We start from the raw sequence: 16,959 nt of genomic DNA on the forward strand, positions 1-16,959 counted from the left end.
GTATGGATGAGTCCTGAAGGCATGGAAAAAGAACACTGATCGCTAAGAGCATCCATGTGTACAGCCCACGACAGTTTAAACGCAAGCAAGATCATTCTCATTATCCTACATACATAATTAAAAGATCACCGAAGAACGCAGTGGCTTTAGGTATAAATGCAATCCTTGGTGCTCAAGATCTCTCTGCAGCCAGATCAGCCATCAGTCTGGAGGGCTGCGTTGATGATCTGACTTTGCCCAGAGAAACAGAACTCGATAAACTCCAGTAAAGTGGTAATTTCAGATCAGCATGTACGTTTATTACGAAAACAATCTCAATACAGATTTCCATTCAAAGTTAGCACTGCCCCATTTGTTGTCTCCTCCTCTCCAGTTTATTAAAGTACACCAAAGAAGCCATTAAAAAAAAAATAGCGGGATGAGCATTTGGCTAGCGGGGTGAACAGGAGTGCAGGCACAGGAGGGTAGGTCTGTGTTATTCCTACTTTACAGATGGGGAAACTGAGGCACGGAGACATGAAGGTCCACAGTCATTCAGGGCACGAAAAAAAAAAAAAAAAAAAAACCAACAGAACCGGGAGTCCTCAGTCCTGTCCCTGCGCCGAGATCACACCTCATCTTACAGTCTCTACCCATTGCTGCAAATTGGTGCAGATCATGTCAGTTTCACTTACCCGCTTTCACAGGTCACCATGCTCCATGCCTGAACATCCCTATGTGCTTTATAAACAAACAATGGAAAAATAGAGTCAGACCGAAACAAATAGGAGAGGCAGGAGGAGAGACTGAATATTGCTGTTTACCTTTGTTTTCCTACCATCAAACCTAACCTAATGTTGCTGCCAAGGCAGCAGGAAAAATCCACGGTTTCCAGGCATGGCAGAGGTGTCAGAACTGGGGACGGCATCAACAGGAACGGCTGGGAATGCTGCAGCCTGCACTCTGCCAGCGCACACAAGGACATGCCATGTCATGTCATCACCGTTAAGTGCCGCTATGCCGCGAGCTTCCTCGGCACCTTTCAAAGTTACCTGGCATGCCTAATAAACCGGGGCTTCGCAATCCACCTCAGGAGTCTCTAGCCACAAACTCCAGGCGCTTGTTACTCACAGTACTTCAAGGGTTATATTTAAAACAGGACTTCCACGTGAAAGGTGCCAGCTGGGCAGCCGTGGAGACCAAAGTCCACTCTGTATCCATAGACCAGGTAGTACATGGGCAGCAGCAACGAAGGCCTCCCCTACTCGCTACCTCCTGGCTTTACAGGTGGGGAAACTGAGGCATGGAACTCCGGTAGGGGCAAGAGGGGAGCTCAGTCTCCATGGTTCATCCGATCCCTGGCTAAGGCTGTGAATTAGCATCAATTCTGGTGGCGGACCGTGAACGCTTGTCCTATCATAGGATCGAGCCCCCGCCCCGAAATTCACTGCATACCAGCCACTGGATAGTAGCAACCTTGGACCCCTAACATCCTGGGCTGGCCTTGAACCGGTAACAAAGGCGAAGGTTCCACATCCCTCTACCAACCTGCCAGTCCTCCCGGTTAAGGTTTAAGTTTGAGCCAGGGGTGAACGATGGTGAGGATCGAGAGGATGGAGGAGGTAAGGCCGCACAGCCCCACAAAGCCCTGGTTGGTCTTGTACAGCCCCAGCTTGTCCAGCGGGATGAAGATATCACAGGCGTTTTTCACCACGTCCACAAGCAGAGGGGGGTTGCTCCTCAGCACGTGCCCAAGAAGGTGCAGCTGGACTTTCAGCCTCAGCACCAGATGCTGGAGACTGCTATCTGCTCGGAGCGCGTGCCTGGTCTCGCTGCCCTTCGGACGCTTCCCGCACGCCTCGCGCTCCATCAGGAGCCGGATCTCGTAGGCATCCCGGCTCAGGTTCAGGATCAGCGCAAAGAAGTAATATCTGAAAGGCAGAAGGGGGAAGGAGAGAGGGTTTATCAGCTAATATTTACTGTCCACTAAAGGGATGAAACGCCCACTGACTCTAACAAGAGTTATGAGTCAGCGGTGTGCCCTCCTTGCCAAGAAAGCCAACGGCATATTGGGCTGTATTAGTAGGAGATTGCCAGCAGATCGAGGGAAGTGATTATTCCCCTCTATTCGGCACTGGTGAGGCCACACCTGGAGAATTGCGTCCAGTTTTGGGCCCCCCACTACAGAGGCGATGTGGACAAATTGGAGAGAGTCCAGCGGAGGGCAACAAAAATGATTAGGGGGCTGGGGCACATGACTTATGAGGAGAGGCTGAGGGAACTGGGTTATTCAGTCTGTAGAAGAGACGAGTGAGGGGGGGATTTGATAGAAAGCCTTCAACTACCTGAAGGGGGGTTCTAGAGAGGATGGAGCTCGGCTGTTCTCAGTGGTGGCAGATGACAGAACAAGGAGCAATGGTCTCAAGTTGCAGTGGGGGAGGTCTAGGTTCGCTATTAGGAAACACTATTTCACTAGGAGGGTGGTGAAGCACTGGAATGGGTTCCCTAGGGAGGTGGGGGAAATCTCCTTCCTTGGAGGTTTTTAAGGTCAGGCTTGACAAAGCCCTGGCTGGGATGATTTCGTTGGGGTTGGTCGTGCTTTGAGCAGGGGGTTGGACTAGATGATCTCCTGAGGTCCCTTCCAACCCTGATCTTTTATGATTCTAAGAGCAGGGTGGCCCCCTAAAGCTACGTTACCGCAGCTGGGGTGTGTGACTGCAGCACGTGCAGACACACCTGAGCTAGTTTTAACAGAGCTAGTGAAGCAGCAGCAGCATGGGCGGTGGTCGGTTGAGTACATACCCAGGGTGCTGGCTAGCCTGTGCCGCTGCCCATGCTGCCATTGGAACGAGACCTGGCTCTATTAAAGCGACCTTGGGCATGTGCGCACGTGCTCCGATCGCACCTCCCGACAGCAGCGTGGACAGAACCGAAGCATCTTCATCAGGATATAACCGTAGGACGTGTCGTTCAGTGGCCAGTCTACAGGTCGAGACACCAGGACTCCTGGGTTCTATTCCCAGCTCCTACCCGGACGTGTGACTGAAGGCTAAAGCAGTGGATTGGGTTCTACTGGAATGACCTTGGAGGAGTCCCGTCACCTCTCTGTGCTTTGCTTTAGCCAGCTATTGGACGGATGCACCACTTACCTCTCCAGGGGGTGGGAGGCTTCATGTCTGTCAAGAGCTTTGGGATCTCTGGATGGATGCTAGGGAAGTGTTACTAGAATCCCATCTGAGGGTCAGCTGCATGACAGGACATGTCACCTTATTGGAAGGCAATATGGCCAATGCAGATCTCCCCCCCCAGACATTCACGTGCACCCAGCCCGACATGTGGGGTGTTAAACTGAGCTCACTGACCCTGCGTGGATGTCAGAAGCAGCACAGTTCAGTGCACAGGAGGCAGCACCAGATCCTGGTTCTATTCCAAGGGCTGCCACAACCTTGCTGTGTACTGGAGGGGAGGGGAAGGGTGAGCTGCTCTGTGTCTCGGTTTCCTCGTGTGTAAAAGCACAGAAAATGATACTCACCCATTTCTGTGCAGCCCTGAGATCTGCAGACACAAGCTGCTGTGTTAAATAGTATCACTGCTGCTAATAAAGAGCCCTGGCCATTTTTTCTTGCAAGCGTAGGGGTGCTAATGCCATTGCCTGATGCAAATTCAAAACTAGGGCTTTATATTCTGCCTATTAGCACTTCCCAAGGAACTTCTATGGCTATGCTTCAATGAGCCGCGGCACAGAGTTCCTGCGGGCTGTTGAACCGTTCCTGCGGTCCACCCCAGAGGTAGCTGCTGTTCAGTGCTGGGCAAAGTGATTCCTGTATGCAAGGTTAGCAAGGTGCTTTGGGATGGAAAGTGATAGGGAGCAGGGAAAAGGCAGAGTTATTTCTGTTGCAGCACAGCTATCGTTCGCAAGGATTTGTCAGAAACTCCCCCCCTCTCCCACCCCCACACACACACACACTCACCAGACAGGATCATCCCTTACCAGGAAAAGCAAACGGCACTAGCCCAGCCTCACCTGAAGGACCGCTGGCTCCACTTTTCCTGGTCCATGTGAGGGAGGAGGCCCGACTTCCCCGCCCACAGGATGTTGTCGCAGGCGAAGTACATGGCTCGGTTCAGGTTGCTGACGGTGATGCAGAAGCGCAAGACCACATCCGACAGGTGGATGGCTCGCTTCGCCGACTCCAGGGCATCCGCCGAGTTCCCCAGCCGGAACACTGGAACATCAAGCAGGTCGAACGAAGAGTCAGCCAGACACTCCCTGCTGTTATGTCACTACTAAGCACGTCACTGATGCCAAATGGGCCAGGGATCTGGGATAACTGACATCCCTCCAGCCTTCCACGCCAAGCTGCGGGGCCATAGACCACCCCCATCCAGCATTGTAGCACAAAACTACAACCAAAGGTAATTAGCGGGGTAAGAAGAACTGGGTTTCTCTTGTTCAGAGACCCTGGAAGCCTCCCATTACATCCCTCTGAGAAGATGATTTCACTTACGCTTGCGCCCCAGGCTCATGTGAGCCTCGAGCTGTTTGATCCTGGCGAGGAAATCAGCACTCGCTCCATTCTTCTGCAGCGTGTAGCCGAGCAGAGTGCAGGCATACTGAGCGGCTCTGAAAGAGACAACCGAGTATAGGAAATGCACCTAGCGAGACAGGATTTGCCTTAATGGATCAGTCCAGCAAGCCCAGCCTCCTGCCTCCACCAGTGGAGGATAAAACACCCTCTTCTTCCAACCCCGGTTAGCTATCTATGGAGTGCTGCCCATGGCAGGGAAGAGAGATTTCTTCCTGAGCCCTGCAATGATCATCATACTGAAGTATGAGATTCAATTACCAATATTATTACTGGCCAGGAAATTCCTGCAGCAGGGAGTTCCATAAGTTGGCCACGGGCTGCTTTAGAAAGTGGTCCCTTCAATGGTCTGTAAAGCTTGCCATTTCTACCCCACATCCAGTGACTAACCAATGAGGAGAATAACTCGCCTCTCAGCCCTACAAAACCCAACACACACACGAGTCCAACTAGCTCATTTCATCTGAGGCTTGTTAGACCCTGAAGAGTTTAGGTTAAAAATAAAAGCATAAAGGATCTGATGGCTAACTAAGTCTGCCTGGGACCTCCGCACTCCCCGCCATGCAGAATGGACATGCCCTGAATATTTAGCACTTTCCCATTGCAGCTACACATCTTTGGATAGCATTTACAGGCCCTTTCAAATGACGCCAACATGGGCCAGTTTCTGGACCCAGCTGACGGGACCGGTTTCAATTCTGCTAAGAAGATAGTTCTGCTTCACTCCAGGAACTCTCTCTAGACTCAATAGCTTCCAACTTATTTTCTTTCCTAGAGGAGAGGGGTAAATTCCCTCCCCTCTCCCTGGCTTTCAACTTTGAGGTCAAATTTTTCAAGTTTGGGTACCTAAATTAGGCACCTAAATAAGACCCTGATTCGGCAAGGTACTTAATGCATGGGAGTTGTTCCAGTGAAGCCGGTGTTTAAGTGCCTCGCTGCATCGTGTCCTAAGTGGGCTGATTTTCAGTGCAGTTAAGCACCTGCCATGCAATGATTTCCATAGGACATGTGGGTTTTCAACACCTCTGGAAAGGAGGCCACTTATTTAGCGGGCTAACTAGGGATAGAAAGGCCTAATTTAGGAAGACAGGCCTAGGCCTGAAAGGGACTCCTGGGTCATTGCGCCCAGTGCGTGCTATCACGGCCAACCCCCTCATCCCATCCCGTTCAGAAACGGATCAAGCTCCATTTTCAAACTGCTCAGAGGTTGTTTGCCCCTACAACTCCTACTGGGAGGCTGCTCAAAAACTTTACTCTTCTGCTGGCGAGAAACCTCATTCCCAGCCTATATTCCTGGCCAGTTTATCCCTGTTTGTTCTTGCGCCGACACTGTCCTTTAGCTTAGATAGGGCTTCTTCCTCCCTGGGCTGTATTTAGAGAGCACAACCATATCCCCCTCTCAGCCTCGGTTTTGCTACGCTAAAAAAGCCAAGCTCTTTTAGTCTCCTCTTGTAAGATTGGTTTTCCATTCCCCTGATCATGCTAATAACCCTGCAAGGGCCCAAATTACCACTTGAACTGCTTCCCAACCACAGAATTATTATTTTTAGTCATATCGCAGTGGAACCTGGGGATCCAAATCAGGGCCCCATTATGCTAGCCCCTATATTATTATTATTTATTTGTATTACCCTTACATTAGCAAGCTAAACATTTCGCATGAGCATTTGCTAAACATCTCATGGGTACTGTCATGGCTTTGAGGCTTCTGTATGCCCTTCCCCAACCCTTCTGGAAAGGGCACACAGAAATCAGAACAGAAATCATATGCCTTGACTTTCAGTATGTGGAAAAAATAAGGAGATTCTTGGCAAACTTCAGTGCATGTGACTTCTTAATAAACAGCTCCCTGTTTGCCCATCTGGCTTGGTACGAAATTGCAGATCTGACACTTTCATCTCTGCGTAAAGCCAACGTACTTTTAACCCAGATAATAAATGTCAGTGAAGTAGGACTGGGGAAAGTTGTGCCATCATGAGATCGTTTTGATGCCTATGGAAGATCTGTTCCAGAGCTTAGATACCATAGTGAGAACTGCCCTCGCAACACCTAACAGAGACAAAATGGTTTTTAAATAACAAAAAATAGAAGTAGGTTCTGAGAAGCATTTGCTCAAACACTGCGCGTGGGGAGGATGCAAAGACGCACTGAAGATGCTGATAAAATCTCAGCAGACTTCTATAGATTGTCTCCTCGTAAAACTTTTGGCTGGAAAATGTTACCTCCCCCAGCCTAGCTTTAAAACATTACTGTCTGATCCTGAACTGCTCTTTCGAATGAATTTAGTCCTCCCAGAAGGTGTCACATCGATATCCAGGATTTGATCTGCTGTTTATTCCCAGAAAAGGGACAACCTGGGCAGCTTTCTCCCACCAACGAGCCTCAATTCCACCCTGGGCAGCAATGTCTAGTCTCCATAGCCAATTCAGTCCCCAGCCTCTATGCTGAGAAGGGGGCCCAATTAGTGCCAGTTGTGGTCATGATTTGTCACTCCTAAAATGGACCTAGGAAGATCCCAGACCCAGCCATGTTCAGCAGGAAGGAATGCAGCTGCAACAGGTTTGAGGGAGAAAACCTAAATAGGGTTCAGGAGAGAAAATGAGAGGATCCCCTCCACCTCCCCGCATCTTCTGACAATGAGGTTTCTCCTGTTCAAATCATGTGATTCCAAGGGCTACTTAAGGAAGAGGAACCAGATGAGGCTGGAGTTGGAGGGAGGCAGAGCAATTGGAAACGCTTCAAGCAGATAAACATCATCTGAATAAAAGCAAGCAAAGCCAGGAACAATATGTAACATGCCTGCTGATCATGCTTGCGTTAGACAGGGAAAAAAGTGTCCGTTCATGGAGAATTCAAGGGAGGAGGACAAAACATTATGGAAGCAATTCAATATTAGATCAAACTGAAAGGAGTGTGTCTCACAAATAACGGCCCCATTTGTGAGTACAGGAACAAGGTTTAATATGAAAAGGAGCCTGAGCACGCCAACTCCCAGGAACTTTAATGCTGCGCGTCTCAGGCTCTGGCCCAAGCTGCAAAGGCTAAGGACCCATGTGGGTCATGGAAACAGGACATCACTCTTTGTGGAAGGACAGGATCCAGGCATGTTTGCAGAGGGAGGTGTGACCAGTGTTACCAACTCTCGTGATTGTTTTGCCAGCCTGACGGTTTTTCCTATTTTCCTTCAAGTTCCAGCTCCAGGAGTCTTGGGATTACGGGAGAATCTCAGCTTAAAATTTAAAATAAAAAGGAAGTTTCTAGCTCTAAAGGCTCAGAAAACCTTTAGAGATAGAAATAAACATTTAGCAAATAAAAAGAACCAATTTCCCCCCCTTAAATCTCATGACAATTTCATAATTTTGCAGGGACCAGACTCGTCATTTTTCAACACTGGAGTTAGCAATACTGAAGACACTTCCCACTAAGATGTAGTCTACACTTTGACTGTGAGAACACCTGCCTTAGATTATTAAAACAAGACAACAAAAGTTGCTTCGTGCTAGATTTCTTCACTAACCCCATTCTCCCATCACACCCCCTTCGTCTGCTTCTTCCAGTGCTGCATCTCGTCACAACCCTTGACTGTGCTCAGTGCAGCAGGGACTGTCTTTACTTGTTTGTATAGCACCCATCACAATGGAGCCCTGGTCTCAGATTGGGGCATTTAAGTGCTGTGTGACACAAATAAGAAGTTTATTGGACAGTGAAACTAGTTTAACCTGTTCCACTGGGTTCCTTGTGATCTGGCTCATTGCTCCTGTGTTGAGCACCCTACGTTGCAGCGTAGCTCAAACTGTCCAAGTTAGGAGCTGACACTCTATCTACCACTGAGACCTCGTGTGGTTTAGTGGATAAAGTCCTGGGCTGGAAGCCAAAAGACCTGGGTTTTATTCCCAGCTTTTCCACTGACCCTGGGCAAGTCACTTCCCCTTGCCTGCTCATTTCTCCTCTCACTCTGTGTCTTGTCTGCATGCACAACGCCTGGCACTACGGAGTCCGGAACTTGGTTGGGGCCGGTAGGTGCTACTCTAAAAGAAATAAAATATTAATACCACAACCACTGGAACGTTAAGAATCCCAGCTCTCTAGAAGAAAACTCAATGGTCTCTAGACCCAATGGTTCATAATATATCAGACCTTTAAATCTGTCACTGTCTCCTGGGTCTAGCAATGATTTTTTTAGCCCAGCTCTGGGACCGAACAAAGCAAATCAGGAATTAGTTTGGGGAAGTTCTAAGGCCTGTGTTATACAGGAGGTCAGACGAAATGATCACAATGGTCCCTTCTGGCCAAGGAAACTACGAAATCCTGAAATTGATGAAATCAGAAATTGTAGGTTCTTGAACACCTGCTTCATGCAGGAGTAACCTGCTTCTAGAAGGTATTTCCAATCGCGACCATGTGGCACTGAAAACTCTGATGTCAGATCCTGTGCAAGCCAGAAGCTGCCAACTAACTTCACAGCAAAGCAACAAGTGTTTAGTGCCTTGGTCTTAAGGGTTTATTAGTCATTTGTTCAGAGGGGATTATCAAACTGTCTTCTGCATGGTTTTCATCCCACCCAGCAGTCAAAACAAATAATCTTTCTGAGATACTAGTTTGCCCTAGCTAGTTCTTCCCCTTTCAGAGCACTATTCTATCCACCGATCCCAAAGCACTTTACAATCAAGCATTACAACATCCTGATAGGTATTATACCTATTTTACACAAGGGGAAACTGAGGACAATACAGTTAAGAAACTACAAGAAATCACTGATGTCAGGAATAGAACCCAGGGAGTCCTGGCACCCAGTCCTGAGTTCTAACTACTAGCCAACATTCCCTCATGGAACTGTGAACAGAAATTCCCCATTCTATACTCCTTTTATTAGACCACACACACATTTTCCCCCAAAATGCCGTACACGGCTTTTTCCTAGTCTAGAGGCTTTTCTGCCACATAAACTGGTGTCCATCAAACTGACTCTGTTTGATTTAGACCTGAAGGTTAGGCTTGGTTTTACCTCTTTGGTTGCCTAAGAAGTTTTCCATTGTTTATTGGGAGACTAAACTAGTCACAGAATTGGTGCTATGAATAATGTAAGAAGAGAATTTGTTTAAAACTACATAATTATCTTGACAGCAGTTCCCTTACAGGGGTCTGATCCAGCACACACTGCTTTTTCTAGTGACTAATGGGAAACTTTGTGGAGTATTTGTCAAGCTGTAATAAATAATATTTGTTATTTGCAATGCAGTAGCACCTAGGAGCTACAACCATGGACATGGACCTCATGCTGCTAGGAGTGTACAAACACAGAACAAAAAAAGACAGTCTCTGCCCCAAATGCACCATAAAGCGTCACCCTCCTTTGATTCGCCACAGAATACAAGTCAAAACAAGCTACCAAGAAAACAAATTCATAAGAAGAATCTTTTAAACGTTTCTCATCTCTGGCCGGCTGAAAAAGCCTACATATCTCAAAACTTGCCTGCCCCATGGGGGAAAAAAGGCTTCTTATTAATTACCAGAATTTAAATCTAACCCCACAATGATTATGGAAACTTTTTTTTTTAAAAAATGAAAGCCCAAGTTGTCCAGAACATCGGGAAAAGCACGACTGGTGAACAGATTTCACAAGCACAGAAATCCTCTAAGCATTCAACCTCCCTCTAGGCTGGGACAAGGGTTTACAAGGGGATATGTAAGACCAATGCCGCTTCCAGGCAGGAAAACACTAGCTTCTCGCTGCTTACCTACAGGGCTTGCTATTCCCCGGCCTTCTCTATATACTGCTTAACCAGTTCATTGCAAGGTAATTCCAGCTCCACAGAAGAACATGACATTACGGAAGAATAGGATTATTTGGCCTGTATAGGAGGGGAAATCTAACAGAGGTGCATTATATAACATAACTATTGCCCAACAAAGGTATTTTGCAGGATTACAAGACCAAAGAGACACGGAAAATTTTAAAGCAACACATTTAAAATAGACAAACAGAAATACACATGGCATAAAAAAAGATCAGCCAGTGGAACTTGATACTGTAGGGAGTGTTTCTCAACCGGGAGAGAGACAAAAGACAATCAGGGAGATGGCGAGGCACTGAAATTGTTATTACAGTCTAAAGCAGTGGTCCCCAACGCGGTGCCATGGCGCCCACTGGGGCATTTATGCGCGCCCACCTACTGACAAGGACAACCAGCCGCCAAAATGCCGCCGAGAAGCAGCAACGCTAAGAAGCGTCGCCGCCGAAATGCCGCTGCTTCTCGGCGGCATTTTGGCAGCGACGCTTCTCGATGACGCTGGTTCTTGGTGGCTGGTCGTCCAGCGCCCGCCACACTCTTCAGGGAACACGAATATGCTATTGCAATAGAAAGGTTGGGGACCACTGGTCTAAAGCAAAGCAAATCTCATTCCCCCATTAACCTCCCCTTCAAGGGCAAATATTCTCGGTCAGCCTCTCAACACACACAAAAATCAATTACACAGACTTAACACTTATCACGGATACATTTTTTACTCTTATTTTTATTGTCAATATAAAGGGATTTCAAAGAAGGGGTTGCCAGCCTGCATAGGTTTAGCAACACTCCCGTAGGTTTGGTGGTTTTGTTGCTTTTTACCCACCAGACAAACAACTCAAGTTTCTTTTTTTAAATATTAGGTGCCGATCTCAAAGATTTGTAGCTATGGTAAAATTTCATCTATTGAGTCTCATTCTTCAGGGCATGAGCTGGGAGTCCAGAAGGAAAGTCTTTCCCACAAGCCCAGAGGATAATTTGGCACATGACCATTCCCTGGGACATTTACCATAAGATGCCATGGGCATTGGGGAAACCAGACTTAGGCCTGGTCAACGCATAGGTTGTTGTACCAGTATAACTGTTGGTTAGGAGTGTGGTTTTTAACAGAAAGTTATATCAGGACAATCCCCAGAGTGGATGCAGTTACACTGTTTTAAAGGGCCTTATGCTAGTATAGCTTATTTCCCTTTCCATAAGTGCCCACACTACAGTGGTTGTACATGTTTACCATACTAGGACAGTTCAAGTGGTAACAACTTTTTGTCCAGACAAGTCCTTAGACAGGACTATTGGTCTGGCCAAATTCCCAAGACACCCGTTCATTATCATACAGGCAAGTTTGCCTCTGTCCCGCACAAACCTCCGCCCTGAAAATATTTCTGGGCTTCTTAGTCACCCTGTGAAATCCTTGAAAATCACAAGAGTTGGGGAAAGAAGGCAGAAGCCAACCATTCTGGTGAGCCAACAAAAACAGCAAGTGATTAGGATTCCGCAGGGACTGACGCCTTGTCTAGGCTAGAAAAGGTTTGCTGGCTCACCTTCCTCCTGGAGACATAACTTATACTGGCAAAAAAGATCATTTGCTGGCATAGCTTATACTAGCTTCCTGAATGAAACAAGCTGTGCTGACAAAGGGAACGTCTATGCAGCTTGCAACAGGGAGCTTTCCAGCCCAGATCAACAGACTCAAGTGTGAGGAGTTCATGCCAGGACCCTGAAAATAGCTGTGCTGACAGGCTTTGAAGTTCAGGCTGGAGCATGGGCTCTGAAGCCCACCCTCACCCCTAGGCTTCAGAGCTTGAGATGCAACTACAAAGCACGGTCTACACTGCTTTTTCAGAGTCCTAGCACACACACCCCCCTTCCCCCCCCACAACCTCAAGTCTGTTGATCCAGGCTGGGAGGCTTGCTGCTGCAGGCTGCATAGACATACCCAAATGGACTTTTTTGCCACTGTAACTAAATCTACACAGAGTCTTTTACTGGCATAGTTAGGTGGGTTCAGGGTGCGATTTCCCACCCCCCACTCCTGATACAGGTATTCCAGCAACACCTTTCACTGCAGACCAGGCCTAACGCTAGTGGCACATTTGCAGCAACAGGTGACTGTTTTGACACTGATGTCACAATGGAATTTCATAGGCCCTGGCAACTGAATTCGGGTACCATTCCCGGGATGATCCAACAAAGCCAGCAACTCAGGGCACGGGTGCACCCCGGGGTCACCTCAATCCCTTCCCTCTGGCGCAGGGGCAACCCGCTACCCACCGGCAACCCTTGGCTTGTTAAGCCCCAGACTTCCCCCACATATTGGGCTGATACCGCACCTGAAAACCCGCTCCTTGGCTTGGCTCTGGGCACTGAACTGCACCCAGAAATCCATGGTGCTGGTGCCCCTCCTCCAGGCACAGCCGGGCCCAAGATCTTCGTGCCTTCCTAGGTGAGCTGATTACAGGGTCCTCAGCCTCCTCCCCTGGGCCTCCCGGTGCAGCTCCGCCTGGCGCCCCTCCGCCTTGGGCCTCCCGGTGCAGCTCCGCCGGGGGGCCGGGGGCCTCGGGGCCCCCCGCGGGGCCCCGCCGGGGGGGGGGGGGGGGCCCTGGGCCCCCGGGGCGGCGCCGCCGGGGGGGGGGGGGTTCCCTTGGGCCCCCCGGTGCAGCCCCGCCGGAGGCCCCCCCTACCCTCGGCCTTCTAGTCCAGGAGTCTAAGCCGGGGGAGGACGGGTCGCTCCGTTCCTGAGGGGAGGGGGTGTTGAAGTCCCCTCCGGTCACAGGCGAGAACGGTTGCAACCACTTCCGGGAATGAAACGGCGGCGCCCAGGGGTCAAACTTAGAGAAACCATCCACCGCGATATGGCTGCGCCCCCTAGAGCCCAGCAGAGGAAGGGCAGCAGCTGTTCTCCCTGCAGCCCCCGGCCCGCACCCCTTCTCTGCCTGCTCCCTGCCTGTTGTTACAGAGAGGAGGACTAGGGCCCCCCTTCCCCTAGCTCGTATCTCCCAGTCCCCCAAATCAGCGCCCCCTCCTCCAGTCCACCCAATCCAGCACCTTTTCTTCCCCCAATGACCTCCCAGCACCCCCAATCCCCTCATAACTCAGCACCCTGCCTCCCCTTGCACCCCACAATGGCCAGGGACTCATCTGTGTAACTCCCGCAAGACAATACATCTGTGTCCCCTTTACTTCTCCCCCAGAGGAAATGATAACACCCTTACAGTTAAATGTAAATAATTTACTCCCTAAACTGGGAGGAGTGGTAGATATGCTGGAGGGTAGGGATAGGATACAGAGGGACCTAGACAAATTAGAGGATTGGGCCAAAAGAAATCTGATGAGGTTCAACAAGGACAAGTGCAGAGTCCTGCACTTAGGACGGAAGAATCCCATGCACTGCTACAGACTAGGGACCGAGTGGCTAGGCAGCAGTTCTGCAGAAAAGGACCTAGGGGTTACAGTGGACGAGAAGCTGGATATAAGTCGACAGTGTGCCCTTGTTGCCAAGAAGGCTAATGGCATTTTGGGCTGTATAAGTAGGGGCATTGCCAGCAGATCGAGGGACGTGATCATTCCCCTCTATTCGACATTGGTGAGGCCTCATCTGGAGTACTGTGCCCAGTTTTGGGCCCCACACTACAAGAAGGATGTGGAAAAATTGGAAAGAGTCCAGCGGAAGGCAACAAAAATGATTAGGGGGCTGGAGCACATGACTTATGAGGAGAGGCTGAGGGAACTGGGATTGTTTAGTCTGCAGAAGAGAAGAATGAGGGGAGATTTGATAGCTGCTTTCAACTACCTGAAGGGGGGTTCCAAAGAGGATGGATCTAGACTGTTCTCAGTGGTGGCAGATGACAGAACAAGGAGCAATGGTCTCAAGTTGCAGTGGGGGAGGTTTAGGTTGGATATTAGGAAAAACTTTTTCACTAGGAGGATGGTGAAGCACTGGAATGGGTTACTAGGGAGGTTGGTGGAATCTCTTTCCTTAGAAGTTTTTAAGGTCAGACTTGACAAAGCCTTGGCTGGGATGATTTAGTTGGGGATTGGTCCTGCTTTGAGCAGGGGGTTGGACTAGATGACCTCCTGAGGTCCCTTCCAACCCTGATATTCTATGATTCTATCTCCTGTCGGAGGGTCTCACAGCTCTATTAACATTAATGAATTAACATACTCACAGCCTCCCTGGAAAGGGGGTCAGTATCACTGTCCCTATTTCACAGAGGGGAAAAGTGAGGCACTGGAAGAGGGGAAGTGACTTGGGTTAGGGTTACACAGCAAGCCAATGGCAGAGCTGGAAACAGAACCCAGGAGTTCTAAGTCCCAGTCCCCTGCTCTCACAACTAGACAGACTCCCCCCTCAAACTGGGAATAGGAACCCCGATTCACAGACCCTTTGCTTTAACCACTAAACAATGTTCCCTCCCTCAAGGAGTATGTTTTCAAGACTGTCTGCCCAGTTGCCACCTGTCCTCAGTAGTCATGTAAAGGCAACCATAATAAAACCTGTGTGTCACTCTACTGATCATCTTCCGCCCTTTCACACCAAGTCTCTTTCTGTCACTTTCATGCTGCTGCTGAGGGGCTCTAATTTAAAAATGTGCTGAGTAACCATTCCTGGTGGTGAGAATATAGGAGAGCCAGTGGGTGCCCTCGCTTGCTTCAACTGCCAACTCCTGCCAAACAAAAGGGATAGCCAGAGCATAGTGCAGAGGGACAACAATTCTTAATTCTTTCTGCTCACTCCACTGCACTATATCTAATTACAAGCCCTGAATAAAGGCTATTTGTTCCAGATCCTCTCTCTCTGCGACTCCATGGGCCCCTTATAATATACTTCAATAAAAGACCATTTTATTTTCTACAGTGTCTTTCATATAAATGGCATCCCAGCACGCTTCACAGAGTTAAATAAATAACAGCAGAAAGATGTGAGAAAAGAGACATTTTCAGCTGAGATCAGACAGCAAAATCGCTGAAGCAGAAAGATACGGGTGGGGCTGTTCCAGACTGCGGGAACTGTAAAGGAGGCTCTTGCCCAGCATTAGAGAGGACAAAAATAGACACAGGTGCTCAGATACTCAGGCGATAGGCATGGTGTAAAGATCTAGAGATATAAATTTTAGATAGAAGATTAAATAAAATTTAAATTTGATTTGATTCTTAGAGTCCTGTAAAATGTTCAGATACTTGATAGAGCAAACACAAATGCAAACTCTATCCTACGCACATGCTTAACATATCATCACTACCTTCTGTCACATACCTGAGGTCTCTATCTTTTCCCACACGTTGACGACACTTCTGTTAGCTTGTCCTGTGGATGACATATTTTGAACGGCACTAACAGAAGAAAAAAAAAAAGAGAGTGAGGAGGGGAACAGGGCCCTCCTGCTGATTCAACATAATCCAGTTACAAGTTCATCTGTAATAATAATGATATTAATAACATCTGGTGAGGCTGCTTTCCCACTCAGCCCTGCCGTTAGGGGACCCACGGCTTGTGAGGGTGTAGGAGGGTTTGGATGCTTGTGAATGAGAAAGGAGTCATTTGCTGGGGATTGATCATGGGGAGGGTGGGTCTAAATTAAGGGGGGCAGATGAGATGGCAGATAGTGAGGGAGGTTAAGTGGGAAGAACGGAAGATCCCATGAGTGCTCCCTGCCATGATGTGGTGGGGACCAGCCTAATCATCTCCCCTCCGCAACCAAGGACTGGAATAGAACCCAGGAGTCCTGGCTGCTTGAACCCTTTGCCCTGTGCCCCACTTTCCCAGAATCCGTGGCCACACTACCAAAATTCTTAGCACTTGGCCAAACTCCCAGAATTCCTTGCACTTGGCCACACTCCCAGGATCCATTGCGCGAGAACATGACTGTCCTTCTCTAGCAGGAGATAGGTGGGGTCTAATTGGTTAAATCCCATAGTCCCCGCCCCCTGACAACACAACCTGGGCTGTGATTGGAGTATTATCATGTTTCTCGTCTTTTTTCCACTGAGGCGTAATTTAATTGGCTAGATTTTTCATTCCCCGCCCACTTTCATCCAGCCAGGCCGCTGGTTGGGCAACTAGAGACGTCCCCGCCCCCTCAATTGACAATCTGCCTTTTGATTCGTTCGCTCTTCAGTCATCGTGAGCGATCCGGGCTGTGATTGGGTATATCTCCTTCAAACCCCGCCCTCTCTTGGGAATACTCTCTTTGGATTCGGCCACCCTCTCTCCTTCTTCATCGCTGGGCACACGAGCTCTGATGGGACGGCTCACTTTCAGCCCCCGCCCCCACGCCTTTGGGAATCCGCTCGGTGATTGGCCCATTTCTTCTAACGCTCCGCCTCTTCCCCGGGGCTCTGCGCTGCGATTGGCTTCTCCATCCCGCAGGGCCCGCCCCCCCCCCCCCCAGCTCGCCTGGTGAGTGGCAGCCCCGGGGCGGCGCAGCCCCCGCCTCGGCTCAGTCGGGGCAGGCTACGGAGGCCGACAGGCGGCGGCGATGATGATGGAGTCGGTGCGCGCCCAGCGGCTGCAGCCCGGGGTGGGGACGCTGCGCTCCCTGCGCCCCGGGGTGACCGGGGCCCCCGCGGTGGCAGCCTCGGCCCCTCCGCCCCCCGCTCCTCCCCCG

General features: G+C 49.4%; 1 protein-coding gene across 2 annotated transcripts; it reads right to left on the reverse strand.

Annotated features, from left to right (window-relative positions):
• Window positions 1–258: 258 nt before the first annotated feature.
• Window positions 259–12,879, reverse strand: PEX11B (peroxisomal biogenesis factor 11 beta). Of its 2 annotated transcripts, none has more exons than XM_026656323.2 (4): window positions 12,685–12,879; window positions 4,488–4,603; window positions 4,004–4,205; window positions 259–1,910 (listed from the first exon to the last, which is right to left on the reverse strand). In XM_026656323.2, exons 1-4 carry the CDS (start codon window positions 12,738–12,740, stop codon window positions 1,544–1,546), a joined length of 741 nt encoding a protein of 246 aa, XP_026512108.1. In that variant the 5' UTR covers window positions 12,741–12,879; the 3' UTR covers window positions 259–1,543. The 2 variants fall into 2 exon arrangements, with proteins under 2 accessions (XP_026512108.1, XP_026512109.1); XM_026656324.2 differs by lacking the exon at window positions 12,685–12,879 and adding an exon at window positions 6,485–7,135.
• Window positions 12,880–16,959: the final 4,080 nt, after the last annotated feature.

The sequence above is a fragment of the Terrapene carolina genome, unplaced genomic scaffold (assembly GCF_002925995.2).
Source record: "Terrapene carolina triunguis isolate 2854851 unplaced genomic scaffold, T_m_triunguis-2.0 Scaffold227, whole genome shotgun sequence".
Taxonomy (NCBI): Eukaryota; Metazoa; Chordata; order Testudines; family Emydidae; genus Terrapene; species Terrapene triunguis.